Here is a 14859-nt window from a genome sequence, read left to right as displayed (position 1 = left end):
GGGATAATCTCACCTGCAAGCCGACCCCTAGCGACCAGCGGCGCCTCATCGTTTCTTTCTCAATCCAGAATTATAGTGGCTCCTAGGTTGTCCCGTTGGGGTAAGGTTGGGCTCTTTCAATGGTTCTGCTCCATTCCCGACAGCGAGGCACTGTGAACCAATGATGCCCCGAGACTGGTAGTGCGCCAAGTGATTAATTGTGAAAGGAATTGAAAAAGAAGAGAAACAGAAATGGTGTCGTTCCTTGTTGCCAGCAGATTAGGAGGAAAGAATGGACTTTTACCATAATATGATAAATTCGAATTCACCCCTAGGTATGATACCTGCCCCACAATTCAATATACACAAAACTCCAAGCATCACTCGATTTACCCATCCAAGGACAGCAGGGTACCCCATTACCCCACAACGCACAATCCCAGACTCAAAGCCACCACCTCTCAACCTACCCACGCCCCGGCGATATGCACAGGCTATAATACAGATATCCCAACACTTAGGCTACTACACCTTTTCCCCACATCGCCCGAACAAAAGGGAAAAAACCCCTCTTACCCCAAAGCCTCTTCCCCAACCAACCAACACTTCTTTCTCTCAATCCGTCACGATTCCAAAACCACGTGCCGATCCCTCCCCGTTCTGACCAAAAAGCCCAGCAACGACGGAACGCTTCCACCCATCGCCACCGCTGCCTCGGGCATAACCGGGAGCCACACTCTAGGGTCGAATAGCGCTCCGATACCGCAACGGTCATAGCGAGTGGAGACCAAAAGTGGGAGCTAAAGAATCTAGCACCTGCTCTGCCGGTGTTCATAAAGTGCCAACATCCCTCTGGCCAGGTAGATAGTGTGGGGAGCCGATAGTACGATTTGCATTGCGAGAAGCAGATCAGCCAAGGATGGCATGTAATCGGCTCAATACTAAGAGCAATTGAAGCGGGGGAGGTGGGGGGAAGGTGAAAACCCCCGCCGAGTAGGGATAATACAGTACCAGCAGAAGGTACAGTACAGGCACAAACAAGCAGGCAAGCAAAGCAACCAAATAAGCGAATAACCACATGAGAAACATAAACGCTCATCCCTCCTCAGAGCGCTCGGGGGGGATCAAGCATTAAAAAAAAAAGAAAACCCTCCTAACACTATGCCACCTCCCAGGAAACCCAGTCTCCGTCCAAGAAATCCCACTCACTCACACCAACACCCGATAGATAGATAGAGTGACCGCCCAAGTCACCACAAGACCGAACTGTCCATATTCTGGTTATCATGGTAACACGTCAAGAAAAATACAATCTCCAGTCCGTGGTCCCTTGAGAAAATCACCGAGTGAGCACCCATGTCCCACCGCCAAGCGCCAGTATGATATATACATAATAAAGACTATCAGACCACGCAGACCCGGACCATCGCCGAAGAGTTCACGGTGGTGGAAGCGAGAGTGGAGATCTCACCGGTATAGCATAGTAGTAAGGACAGGGTCATCTACACGAGAAGCTTACCGCATCACCCACCCACAACCCGGAGGGAGAGAGGGGAAGTTATGGCCTTGACCCACCAAGTATGGGTAACCGCGAGCTCTAATGCTAACGTACTGGACCTAACTTTAGAAAGGAAAGAAAAAAAGTTGAAATTCGAAAGACCTCCAACGCCGGTGAAAAAAAGGGTGGGGGGTTCCGGGAGAGTAGGAGAGAGTAGAAGATATATCTCTTTTTCGCCACTTAATCTTTTTTTGAAAAATAAAAAAAATCCGCAGCTAGCATTATAATAAGGGCGAAATTCACACACACACACACACAATGTGATCCACTGGCGCGTCTGACCCCATTTTCCCCGTCTGGCACGTTTTATGCCGGGATAGCTTTTACGATTGGAAGTTGAGCCCTTTTGGCTTTGTGGATGCTTTTGTGATGAAGGTACTCTACCTCTTGCAGTGATAGGGGAATGTCGGCGGCTAGAGATGTAGTGCAAATACCGTAATATCGCCTCGCAGCGCAAGGTTGTCGAGAGTTGGCTCAACCTCTTCACAAGAACGCCCTCCGCTCCCCGAGTGTCTACCTGCGCTGTGCTATAGAGTACGACACGACAGAATGTGTTCCAGGAGAGTGCATAAAGTAAGAATATGGGTTTTTGATACCTATGATACTTCCTTCCCTCCCTCCCTTCCTTCCTCCTCACAGGGGCTATCGACTTGAAGCAACAGTGCTGGGCGCGGTGCTAGCATCAATTCACTCGCATTCCGTATCAGAGGACTTGCGCTGCTTATCCCTACTTACATTACGCAGCGGCTCTTGGCAAAATCACACCACGCTACGTCCTTCCATAACACGGCCGGTATTCTAGCTGCTGTACAGTACAGTATCATACCCCACGAGTATTCCATCTCAGCTACAGCACCCGCCCAGAAAACCACCCACAGTGCGGTATTATGTACTCGCAATGTCGAAGCGTTTTCTACTATTCGCATACCACCAATGTTTAGCCCCCTCCTTCACATCCGGCGCAGTACCCGGCTATGGGGCAGAAAGGGGCGGAAAAAGTAGGGTGGTGGTGAGACAAGGAATGGAGGGCCGATCGATCAGCGCGATCGAATAGAAAGAGGAGTGTTATGACACAGGACGACCATTAAACAGAGGAAGCGGTTGCACCAAGTGATCATTCATGACTCTGAATCAGCGGATTTCATTAAGGCCAAGTTTCTAAGGTGAATTAAGCCTAAAGGAGAGGGAATCAGGACTTTCGGAATGGCACTTCTAAGGAGCAAGTAAATAGACACGGGTAAGGTCCACCGATACCATACCTGAAATGCACCGTACAGGTATCATGCTAGAAGTTAGATACCTACCGGTACCATACTCGAGTACTGCACTCGAGCACACCACAATTAACAAGCCTTAAATCCCTTCCTACCACACCACCTGCCACAGTGACCACACCACATCATACAAGTACCGTACCGGTATTATCAAATCCCACCAAACCACACCCCAAATGCATTCCACTTCATCCATCCACGGTCCACCCCTGCCCAAGCAAGCACCATCGAGCCTCATCGCCCAGCCCAACCTCCACCAGTACAGTACGGTACTCAAGCAAAATGCGACAAAAGATTCACCTTACTTACCCGCCCAGCAACAAGCAAACAACAGGGCCCGGTTGATCCATCATAGCTCGAGGAAGGAAAGGAATTCAGGCAGAATAGTGAGTGATGACTAATCAATGGTGTAATTTTACACCATTGTTGTGAGATTTCGCGAGGACCTAGGGATACTTGTATGATAGACGGATGAATAGACGGATGGATTGGTTGAAAAAGAGGAAGGGGAGGAGGGACGGTGGCCAACTCACCCGTAGTGTTGTTCCCCATAGTCGGATGAAAGCGAGGGAGAGAGGAAGCATAGGTTATATCAGAGTAGAGTACGTGTAGATTACTCGTACAGTACTGGTATTGCATTGATACCGCGCTCGAATTGTTTGCTTGCTTGCTTGCTTACGCGTCCACTCTGCTCGTACGATGAATTACCATGCATTCTGCCAGTCCGTCAACCCTCCTACAGTAGACCAGCCAAGGTCCGGTCCGGTCCAGTCCTGTCTCTCTGTCCTCCCCGTGACCTTGGCGGTAAAAGTGGCGTAACCTACACGCACATTCCACCCCTACGAGTAAAGCTACCCCGCTGTCCGGAGGAAAGCATGAAAGAAAAAAACGGCAATCGAGAAACCCTGCTCAAAAGCATTGTCTCACCCAGGTTAGAGTTTTGCGGGGAGAGAAAAGGGGTGTTGTGTGAGGGTGTGAGGGTTGTGGGTGGGTGGGGAGATCTCGGTTAGGTGGGGTTGTTTGCCTTCTTTTTCTTTTTTTTCTCATACTTTTTTTTTTTCCTTTTGGGAGCTATTCCGCTTGGGCTTTGCTTTTTGGAGGGTTAGAATTCTCGTGAAGGAGTTGGATGAACTGACGAAGGAAGAGAGAGAGAGAGAAGAAAGCACTACATGTATGTCACCTGGCCTCTGTCATAGTGTACTCTTGCTTGTTGTTGTGCCTTGTTTTGCAGTAGTCTACAGTCTCGCTCTGGTGAGATTGGTGATCATGGTATCATACTGGTATTTACTGTACCTGAAAGAACCGAGCGCCATAACCAACTCTCTCCCCTTCCTTCTCAGCACGAACCCACAACCGGTAGCTTCAAGCCGAGAGAACGCACGGGTAGCTGAGCTCCTCCAGCTCACGTTGCGACTTCTGCACCTGTTACGTCTGCAGAGAGACAGGCGGAAAGAAGGATAACGTAATCATTGTTCCATGATAGCTCACCGCAGCGGTACTGTACTTGTAACACATCATCTTTCATTTTGCGGGGAAATGGCCACGCCCGGGGTGGGTGGGTGAGTCAAACCTATGGTACCTGAGGGCATCCCGGAGGACAGGGTGCAACTGCGCTGCCGGGTAGCGCGAAACCAACGTGAAAAAAGTCTACGTTAAAGGGACGGCGCAGACAGAGTGAGTTAAAGGTAATGTAATGTATCATATACCGGTAACAAGTGCGTATGATCTAAAATAAAAAAAATCTCCTCTCATATAATACAGCTTGCCCTACCGTACTTTGCTGCCGCTGTACGCGAAGAGGACACAATGTCCTATGAACCGCCAAAAGTGTTCTTTTTTCTCACCCGTCAAGACTACTTGGGAAACTGTGCAATCTAGCCTGGAATATCTCCTCCGCCCAGAGAATCATCAATTTTGGACACTCGGCCGTAGAGACCAACATGCAACCACGAGTGATGCACTGTGAACATGGCAAATCCTCCCTATCGAGACCATCCCCGCGACAGAACGAAAGGGCGAGAGTCACTTCACAGCAAACGGACGAGGAAGCGGAATCGAATCCTATACTCGAGAAAAAAAAAGACACCCGTAAACGCCGGTTCCCCCGAGGCTAGAGCAGATCCCACTACCACACAAGGACTCGAGTACAGTACGAGTACTAGTGCTGTACGCTCCAGAGGCCAGCCTGGTGCCCCCTTGTAAATACTCTACCCTACAGCGCACAATCCACCGACCGACCGACGCGCCGCCAACAACACCGACGACAGAAGCGAGCGTACCAGTGAGAATGCAAGAGACAGAGGTCGGGAAAAGTTCCTCAAGAAGCAAACACCGACCTCACCAGGCTATATAGTGGAATGCTATCCTATAATAAATGGGAAGGAGAAGGGGAGGTGTTGTGGCATTTCTGGAGGGCACTCGCACAGGTCACCGCTGCGCCCCGCTCTGGGTGGCAGCGGACGCCGAATGCCCGCCCACAACGCCGGTGACGGAGGCGGGCGGGATATAGAAGTCAACAGGAGCAAGCACCCACTTGCATGTGCAGTGCAGCGCAGGTTATGCGGGGAGGTGGGGGCAAAGTGTAGGTTATGCTCGCGAAAGTGGGTATGTAATACAAGTTACCCTACCGTGATCGGTGTTAGGGTTTTTCTGCCTCGGGTCAAACGGTAGTGTGCCGGTTTGTTATTCGTTCAATCTTTCCCTTTTAATCCCCCCCAGAGCCCCCTGTTCTCATTGGCCAGATGCGGGGTGCCTCCCGTGCAGGAAATCCTTGGGAATCCAGAAAACGATTACCCCAGCAAAACCTTATTGTACAGTATTTTAGGATTGCATTTTTCCTTTTTTTTTTCCTTTTTTTTCTTTCGATTGAAGTTCTTGGGCACAAAGTGGCCGGAGGGAGTGGATAAATGAGCGAGTGACGGGTGACTACCGGTAGGGTTAAACGTCAGTGGCTAGTATCATAATCCTTCATAGTCGTTCGTTGGGTTTACCTCCCACGATTCTACCGTACTCGTCTCATGCTACCCCCCCTGTAGACACGATACAGTGCTTGGAGGAAGGGAGGGTTTAGGGATCATGGGAAAGTTTGAATCTCAATTATTTCCTCTTTTTCCTATTGCCATAATGACAATGCGCTGTTACTTGTATCGCCACCACGCCTTCATCATCCATCCGAGGTCTGCCCCCGGTGCACGTTGCAAACATCCGTGCGCCTGGTGTGACAAAGAGCTGCATGATTTACGTAACGGGATCTTCCGCCTCGGGAAAAAGCATCCAAGGTCCAGGTCTTCTGCGACTTGTGCATGAAGGAAAAGAGAAGAACGGTAGTCTACGAGTACGGCTGTGGGAAAAAAACCGAGGCTTAGCTGTGATTAGGACAAGCTCGCATGTCTTGCAGCTTGTTCTGAACACCAAAACAACGACAACAAAAATTACCTCCCTCCGCCTCTTTATTCCCTTTCGCTTTCTCTCCTTTTTTTTTTTTTTCGCCTCCCGCAAAAACCCACCTGACGCACGCAGTGGACATCGTGAAGGGAGGAAGGAAGAGGGCTAGTTTACAGTATTTTCCTGCGTTGAGTACTGTAAATTTAGAATTCCGGTGAGCTAAGACCCCCTTCCCGCCTCCCCGCCCTTTTTGTCTGGCATCATGTTCGCGACAAAGGGGCATCAAATAGCCGGTCAACCTGACTACCATATTGTGCAAAGCTCAGGGTCAAACTAGCCCTCGTATCCTCCCCTCTCCTCCACGTTGTTCGTTCCACCTCCGCCCCACTTTCATTCCTACTCGTTTCCGTCCCTCCGCCTGTCTCAAATGCCTACTCTGGGCCTTGGTTGTGATTCGTAAACGTTTCCCCATGTTCTCCCCCTTTCACCTGTTTTCCTCCGCAACTAGTCAATAAATCGAGAGCCATTAAGCCTATCGTAAGTACGTCGAAATATGCATCAGTGGAAGGTCCTGGTGGAGCAGGTGACCATTCATTATTTATCCTCTCCCCCGCGTAGATACTGTAGTACGGTTCCCTTAAATTGCCGTGTTGTGCCATTTCCCCCACAATCCCCACCTCTGCCGTTCTTCGCCCTATCCCGTCGGCGAATAGCCTTTCATTTCGCGAGGCGGCGGCAAGAGAGGGGGGGGGGTGAGCGTATGGCTGAGAATATGCGAGAGGGTGAATGAGTGGGTGAGTGAGAGTGGAACTCCGGCGTTGACCGCGGAGTAACGATACGGTACTCGTATGTGTCTATTGGCAATACTGGTATCGGACGTATCAGGCGCCAGTAGTGCCTTTCGCTTCGTCCTCTCGCTCCTCCCCTGTTCGCCTTTATCTTTCGGGTTTGGAATGTGATGTGTGTGATCTGATGTGTTGCGGGATTCCATTCCTCTTTGTAAAGAGATAGATAGCGACAAGATTGATGAGGCGCGAGGGGAAAAAATAGAAGGGAGACAGGATGTATTTAAGCCTTATGTAGCACGGTGAAAGGGAATAAATAGACCTCGCAAGGAAGGAAAAATGGAAGAAGAAATATCACCTCAAAAACTTTATCAAAGGATATGACCGCCCATATCCTTATCTTTCGAGATTATGCCCATTTTTTCTTTTCCCATGAATAGGGCTGCGGAGTGGGCGTACGGGGATGGAAGGGTCATGTTTCTTCTGTGTGTGCCCGCGAGTTCTGGGCAACTATCACTACGACGATACTAGGGCAGGTTTAAGTGCGGAAGGGAAAGGCAAGTGTATGACCTTCTCCACCGTCGGGAATTTTATCAAGATTGGTAGACGAGAAAGAAACTTGTCATAGATACGGTCGACATTCTCTTTTTCTCTCTCCCTCTGTCCGGTACTGTTGGGATACAGGTAGTACAGTACAGTACATCTGGATTTGAATGAAGCTTTCTGATTCACACGACACCACACCGATTTATTTTCTTCTTATCTATCTTTATCTCAACATTTCGCGTCCCACAGCAGCCGCAGTGTGTGGGTTTGTTCAGGGTTTGTGTTCCTACATATTGAGCTGCCCTGGTTATGTGTGCTCTTGACCCATCGTGGTCGTCCTTCCCAAACACTCGAGTGCCTGGGAAAGCTGGGATGAAATCAGGTCAGGTGTGTAACGACAAATCCCAAAGCCCAACTTCTCAGGTCCTCGCGAGAATGAATGCCTACAAAGCCTTGACGCTTGAGGGGAAGAAAAAATAAAATAAAGATCAAAGCATCAAGAGCTCCTCCAACTCTCTCCAATTGCCCAATGACTGGGGGGCATCGTGACAAGGGGGGCTGAGGGGCAAAATACTGGTAGCAATGACGGAGGTCAGAGGGATCTGGCAAAAGTCTCGGCGCCATGTAATAATAATACGGGATTTTTTTTTTATTTCCTGGGTTTAGCGTGTCCATGCTTAATTTCTTCCTTTCTTTTATCCCGCCTCCGCTTCCGGTTAGTCCAAATCCATCAGGCGGACAACACCATGCTTTGGTTCGCTCGGTCTGTCCTTCGCGCGAGTCACCGGTAGTCTACTGTACGAGCAGTCGGTCTACTTCTCGGTAAGTCCTATCATATTGTTTGGATGAGAAAGCAGCAATTCGCTGTCTGGCTGGCACGGCCGGACATGAAGTGGAGAGGGCGGGCGGGCAGACGGGTAACTTAGCTGGCAGAATGAGACAAGGAAGAAAGATTTTTTTCTGAGTAGGGGCACGTGGTGTATCTATTAGTCACGGAATCCTCGCAAAGAGGAAGGGAAATGCGGACAGGAAATTCTTCTCTTCACGGTTTATTTGGGCACTCACTCACACTTTCCTTCATTCGCCTGGTCCATTCCCGAAAGCGTTTGAGGGGTGTCGACCCGCTGGGATGGAGCTGCCAATCCCTGGCAGCAGGCAGGAATGGCGTCAGACATCAACAGGAAAAATTCTAGAGTGGACGTGATACTGGTATGTACTCGAGTATCGTACTCGAGCACTCTCTCAGCTTCACTGGGTGAATCGGCTCGATCAATTGGTGGTAGGTGGGATGTGATCTGGCCTATTCTCTTCTTCCCTTTTCCTCTCATACCATCACTCAAACTTGTATAGGTAGGCCGGTACGGTGGACGTACTCGCCGCCAGCGCCGTAACCTACGGGTACACACTCTCCCCCTCCATCAGGAAAAGAGGGAAAAAGTGCCACACCAACTCACCTACTCTACCGGCTGTACTCGTGCTCTCGCTCACACACATCCTTCCTATCCCCACGCACTACAAACCTGCGCACAGTGTCACAGATTCCCCTTCCTCTCGGTGAGCGAGACCGAGCACATTAGCCTTCTGTAACCTATTATCCCTTCCATCTTGTCTGCAACTTAATTCAGAGAAAAATCCTCCGTGTCGAACAAACTGCCGTGCACTAGAGCCTTGACCTTGCTGGCCCCTCCTTCCCCCCTACCGCTGACTTGAAACCTCCTCCGGTTTGACTGCTATAAAGAAGGCCTATCCTTCCCCGAGGCCTCACGATGCCAGAAGTTGCCACACATACCTTCAAAGAATATCACAACGACATCTGCCAGTCGTCCGATTGTACCATTGCCCTTCCACCCACTTATCAACGGATCCATCGAGCCTTCTCTTCGCCAGCTCTGGTTCCTGCTCGCACTATTGGGAGAATGGGGATTCACTACGAAGACTCGATGATTTTTGAGAAAGGACGGGCCCCGATAGAACTCCTACCCGTGGAGATTTTTGGTTGGTTTTTTGTGCTGTCATTCATCTCGTCCCCCAATACCGGTTGTCGTCACGCTGACTTTACCAAAAGATCAAATCATCCCACAATTAGTGACCGATGTGCCTACCAACGGCTATAGCCCTAGGAACAAAGATTTGGCATCGTGCTTACTCGTCTCCCGGACCTTCCACATTGCCACTCTGTCGACCTTGTATTCTAAGGTTGCCTTCCCTCATTCGTTCATCTTCGAAAAGTTCCTGGCGCAGATCTCCAAGTATCCCGAGCTGGGCCATTTGGTGAAGAGGCTGGACTTCTCCCACTTTACTTCTGTGGGCTTTGGTAGAACTGAGCGTATGAATTCTGAGATTCAGAAATTGACCGCTACAAAACTGCGCAATTGTCTCGATATTACTCCTAATTTGCGAGAGTTCCTTGCCTCTGAGGCTATGGGTAGAGATGTGGATGAGAGAGTGCTAGAGAAATTATTTTGCGAGCTTCCCCGGCTCAATGCGGTGGACTTTTGTGCTACTGCTGCGAGTTGTTTCAAGGATGGTTTTTTGAGTGTTATTTCTCCCAGCAACTTACGTTTGCCCATCGCCCTTCCCATTAGAAGGCTTGGCATGCACGGCTGTAACACGCTCCCCTCATCGGTTTATGCTACTCTGTTGCCCCGATTGCTCAATTTGACACATCTCGACTTGACTCATACTCAAGTCACCGACGAGACACTGCATGCTATACCCCACACTGCAAAGCTCACCCACCTCTCCCTGTCCAGGTGCAACCGCTTGACAGGCCCCGCTGTCGTCGATTTCCTCATCAACCATCCTGCCACCCGGGATTTGGTCTACCTCAATCTTCTGTTTGATACGGGTAGGTACCGTCTTCTGTCCACCACGGATGTAGACGTACTTCTCCCATTCTTGCCCACTACGCTTCGCTCCCTAAATCTCTCTGGAGCAAAGATCACCAGAGACCATATCCCCGATCTTCGAAGGCTTTCCAAGCACCTTGAGGAGCTGTCCATCGGATATGCCGATTTGAACATCGCAGACTTGAACACTATCGTCAAGCAAGACGGGCCCCGCCATGGCGGAGCAAAGTCGAACCTTCACTATCTAGACCTTACCGGGATCTCCTCCGTTAACCCGACAGCCCTCGTCGACACCAATAGGTGCAAACTCCTCATGCCCGCCTCGTTCCCACTACAAGTATTGGAACTCAGCGAGAAGGTCACCGACGGTCTGAAGGAACGACCCATCTCGACGAAGAAATTGGGATGGAACGTAAAGAGCGAGCACCGACGAGCATGGTACCTTAGGGCTGGGCCCGGAACCACTCCTGGCTCTGAGAAGATTGCCAAACCTTTGGCGGAAGAAACTGGTTTCCGTTACTGGAAGATGGGCGGAAAATTGTGGGGTGGACGAAAGATCGGTGTCGGATACGGCAAAGTCACAGGGATGTACGAATATTATGGTTATAGGTACTAGCTACTCCGGTTTGATCCGTGACGCCGGTGATCTCGTCTTGCAATTTTTTTGTACAAATTGGGATGTTGTGTGAGGCTGTATTAATTCTCCCTTTTTTATGTTTTTTTCTTCCCTCGTCTCTTTGTCTTGCGGGCTGGGAGGTATTTTTTTCTTCTTCCTTTTTCTCTACTCTCTCCCCACTACTTCATCGGTTATGACATTGTTGGTGTTTTTTTTTTGTTCCGCATATTTTGCATGGGATTTTGGGAGGGGAACGGCGAACTTGATTAGCGGTTTTCCCTTTTTTTTTTCTTTTTTTCCTTTCTGTACTGTACCGATAGCTCTCCTATCTGCCGTCTCATGTTATCATTTTCATACCGTGGCCGAAGACCATCGTGGAATAGTTACCGTATGCATTTGTATGACCTTAGAACCGAAAAATACAAAAAAGTCTCCTGAAGTAGAAATTTACCGGTGTTTGTGGTGTTGGAAGGGAGAGAGGGAAGCCCAGAATGATGGATTATCTAAGAGCGGTACTCACGAAGGAAGGGAAAGCGTGGTTAGATTTCTGGAAGGCTCAGGAAGCGATGGGGATTCATGTTACCGTATCATAGGAGTTCCCATGAGGGGAGGAAGGAAAAGCTATATGATATCGTAACTTCATTAAAATTTACCAGTGAATCATGGCTTCCAACTCGCCTGACACCTATCGCCGGTGGTTTGAGGTTGAAACCCACGGTTGCAGGGTTAGGGCTCGGGGGGGGGGTGTACTGGTAGTGCTGCGAGTTGCCCAAGCGATGATACGAGTACTGTTTTGTTGTCTACTAGCTGCCAAGACAAGATAACCTTGTATCATCCCGGAAAAAAAAAATTTCGAGAAAGTGGATTACAGAGCCAAATCATCGCCAACTTCCGGTGCCTCCCCGTCCCGCCGCTATTGAAGCTGCTACCACAGATACCACCCCAGCATAACACAGCACGGACGAGGGAAAAGGGGGGGATGAAGGCAAAGTCACACACCGGCCACCCATTTGCCGCCGCGGCGCATTGGAACTTGGAGCAATCATACGAAAACCAGCCACGCAACGGCAACAAAAAACGCAGGGCAAGGGAGCAGCCAGAACGCACACGACTGCCAATCAAGACAGCAACGGGCATCGTTCAGGTCCCCAACCTCCCCTCCGCAACGACCCTCGACGAAGATACCGAGTCAGTCTCCGACGACCAGGAGGATGGATATGAGAAGGATGGAATTGATCCCTCGCAGGCACCTCTACCGCCTGCTACTGCTCCTGTAGCGGCGGAGAAGCCGGTGCCGCTGCGGAAAAGGATAATAATTGCAAAGGAAGAATTGGCGAATATTGCTACGCTTATTAGCGAGGATCCTGAAGAAAGCGTGGGGTTGTTGAAGAGGTTGAAGGAGATATCTGATGATGCGGCGGTGCAAGTTAGGATGCTGGCGATTGGGACTATGTTGGCGGTGTATAAGGGTTTGATACCCGGGTATCGCATCCGTGCGCTGAGCGAGGAGGAGATGAAGGCTAAGGTTACGAAGGAGGTGCGGAAGGTGCGCGGATTTGAGCAGGCGCTTGTGAGTGGGTACTCGGGGTTTGTAAAGTTGTTGGGGGGGTTAGCTAGAGGTTCGTTTTCCTTTATCCTCTCCTAAGAGGGCGAGAGGGAGGTTGACTTTGTGGGTTGATTGATAGCCGGGAGGGGTGGTAGTGATAAGGACACCATCGCCCTTGCGAATTTTGCCGTGAATTGCGCTTGCGGGTTACTGGCTGCGGTGCCGCACTTCAATTTCCGGACGGAATTGTTGAAGATTGTTGTTGAGAGAGTTAGCGTGAGAAAAGTTGACGAGACGTTTGTCAAGTGTCGGACCACCCTCGATGAGTTATTCCGCACAGACGAGGATGGAGGCCCATCCTGCGAAGCGGTGCAATTGCTCTCCAAGATGATGAAAGCGAAGCACTACCTCGTCGACGAGTCCGTGCTAAACACTTTCCTATCCCTGCGCCTCCTTTCTGAGCTCGACGTGAAAGGCTCTGATTCTGCCGTCGACAACCCCCGAAAACGCAAGAAGAAGGACCGCGAGTTCAGAACCAAGAAGGCTAGGAAATTAGGCAAGGAGCAGAAGGCGGCCGAGAAGGAGATGCTGGAAGCGGATGCTATCGTCTCGCACGAGGAGCGGGAAAAGAAGCAGTCTGAGACGCTAAAGTTGGTGTTTGCTACGTACTTTCGGGTTCTGAAGGAGAAGCCGCCGGGCCTTATGGGAGCTACATTGGAGGGGTTGGCGAAGTATGCGCATTTGATCAATCTTGATTTCTTTGGGGATTTGTTAGTCGCGCTGAGGGAGCTGGTTTCCGACGCGAAGGAGGAGGCTAGGGAGGAAGGGGGGGTAAAGGGGGAGAAAGACGAGGCGGCTAATCGGAATGCAGTTCGAGAGGCGTTGTTGTGCATTATCACTGCTTTTGCATTGCTATCTGGACAAGGTACTCTCTACTTATCAATCCCACTATCTTGGTCGAGCTGACAATTGAAAATAGGCAAAGGAATAACCATAGACCTAACCTTCTTCACAACCCATCTATACGCCACCCTCCTTCCCCTCTCTCTCTCACCCGACCTAGAACTAACTACCAAATCTCTGCGCCTCCCGGACCCGCACTCCCCCCTCCCAACCCCCCTCCCCACCTCCTCGCGCATAAACCTCTCCACAGAAATCGAGCTCCTCCTCCGCGCCCTCTCCTCAATCTTCTTCTCAACAGCGCACCAAAACTCTGCGACGCCCATGCGCCTCGCGGCGTTCATGAAGCGCCTGCTGACGGCCTCGCTACAGATGCCGGAGAAGTCGACACTAGCGATGCTTGGCCTACTGAACAAGCTGGCGATCAAGCATGGACGGAAGCTGTCGGCGCTTTTCTCCACGGAGGAGGTAGTTGGCGACGGTGTTTGGGACGGGTTCGTCGACGAGCCGGAAATGAGTAATCCGTTCGCGGCAACCGGGTGGGAGGCTGTGCTGCTTAGGCGGCATTACTCGCCTAGTGTTGCGGAGGCTGCGGCAGCGTTGCCAGGGCTATTTGCTGGGAAGGGGAGGGAGGGGTAGGTTGCCTGTGGTCATGGTGGGTCACTCGGGCATGGTTGGTCACTCATGGAGTTGGGACTCAAGGTTCTGTATGCTGTAAAGTAAAAGTTAATACTATGGTTGGTATACTTATTCGCCTTCTGGCGTTTGCGCTTGTGGGCTGGTGGTGTGCCTTCCTGCTTGGATTACTTGAATGGCGTAAATTTGAGGACACATCAAACGATGGCGCCCGGGACTCGCGGGAACGGTGTCGTCACTCTCTCGCACTCTGGGGAGCCTGCCTGCCTGCCTGCCTGCCTGCCTAGCTCTTCGCCAAAAGGGTGTTTGATACCCCCCGTATTCTGAGATCTTTACCCACACCACGGTACACTTCACTGCACTTACCGCTCCACGCCCAATCACACTTATACCAGAAATATTTCACTCGCTCTCCCCTTCAAAGCGCTGCGCTCCATATAACCTGTGGCGCAGAGCGCTCAGAGGGTGGGCCCGAGCCGTTGCGTTGTGCTATGCATCTATTTACAGGGGCGGAGGGTAAACTTGGGGAGTGATTATGATGGAAGATCCTAGGGTCGGTTCGGAACCGATTTAGATATTTTCGGTAATATCATTGTTTTTAATCTTTGTCAGGCTGTTGGGAGTCGGAAGGGTCAAATTGAAGGGGTGTGATAGCTAGATGCGATGCTATCTTTATCCCGTATTTCATCGTGAGCTCAGCCTAGTTGAATATTTTGGGGGTGAAAGCAGAGGTTTCTTTTTTTTGTTCTCGGGGTGGGTAGATGTCAATATTATGAGATTGAAGAA

At 50.5% G+C, this 14859-nt stretch overlaps 2 protein-coding genes; both read left to right on the top strand.

The window, feature by feature from the left end:
- The first annotated feature begins 9186 nt into the window (after nucleotides 1-9186).
- On the top strand, nucleotides 9187-11430 carry GSTUM_00002873001 (uncharacterized protein). XM_002836583.2 has 2 exons: nucleotides 9187-9521; nucleotides 9592-11430. The coding sequence occupies exons 1-2, from the start codon at nucleotides 9293-9295 to the stop codon at nucleotides 10989-10991; spliced, it is 1629 nt and encodes a 542-aa protein (XP_002836629.1). The 5' UTR covers nucleotides 9187-9292; the 3' UTR covers nucleotides 10992-11430.
- A 540-nt stretch (nucleotides 11431-11970) lies between these two features.
- On the top strand, nucleotides 11971-14076 carry GSTUM_00002872001 (uncharacterized protein; the record flags this gene model as incomplete). The annotated part of the gene is made up of 3 exons (XM_002836582.1): nucleotides 11971-12610; nucleotides 12677-13462; nucleotides 13517-14076. 3 exons carry the CDS (start codon nucleotides 11971-11973, stop codon nucleotides 14074-14076), a joined length of 1986 nt encoding a protein of 661 aa, XP_002836628.1.
- Nucleotides 14077-14859: the final 783 nt, after the last annotated feature.

This window comes from Tuber melanosporum (genome assembly GCF_000151645.1).
Source record: "Tuber melanosporum whole genome shotgun sequence assembly, scaffold_153, strain Mel28".
In the NCBI taxonomy this organism is placed as follows: Eukaryota; Fungi; Ascomycota; class Pezizomycetes; order Pezizales; family Tuberaceae; genus Tuber; species Tuber melanosporum.
Note: the sequence above shows the minus strand (reverse complement) of the source record. Positions and strands in the feature narration are given on the sequence as shown.

Bases quoted from the DNA above. Each gene is read 5' to 3' on its own strand.
- GSTUM_00002873001 (XM_002836583.2), top strand. From the start codon at position 9,293: ATGCCAGAAGTTGCCACACATACCTTCAAAGAATATCACAACGACATC. The intron at 9,522-9,591 runs GTTGGTTTTTTG...CTTTACCAAAAG, and splicing joins CCTACCCGTGGAGATTTTTG to ATCAAATCATCCCACAATTA.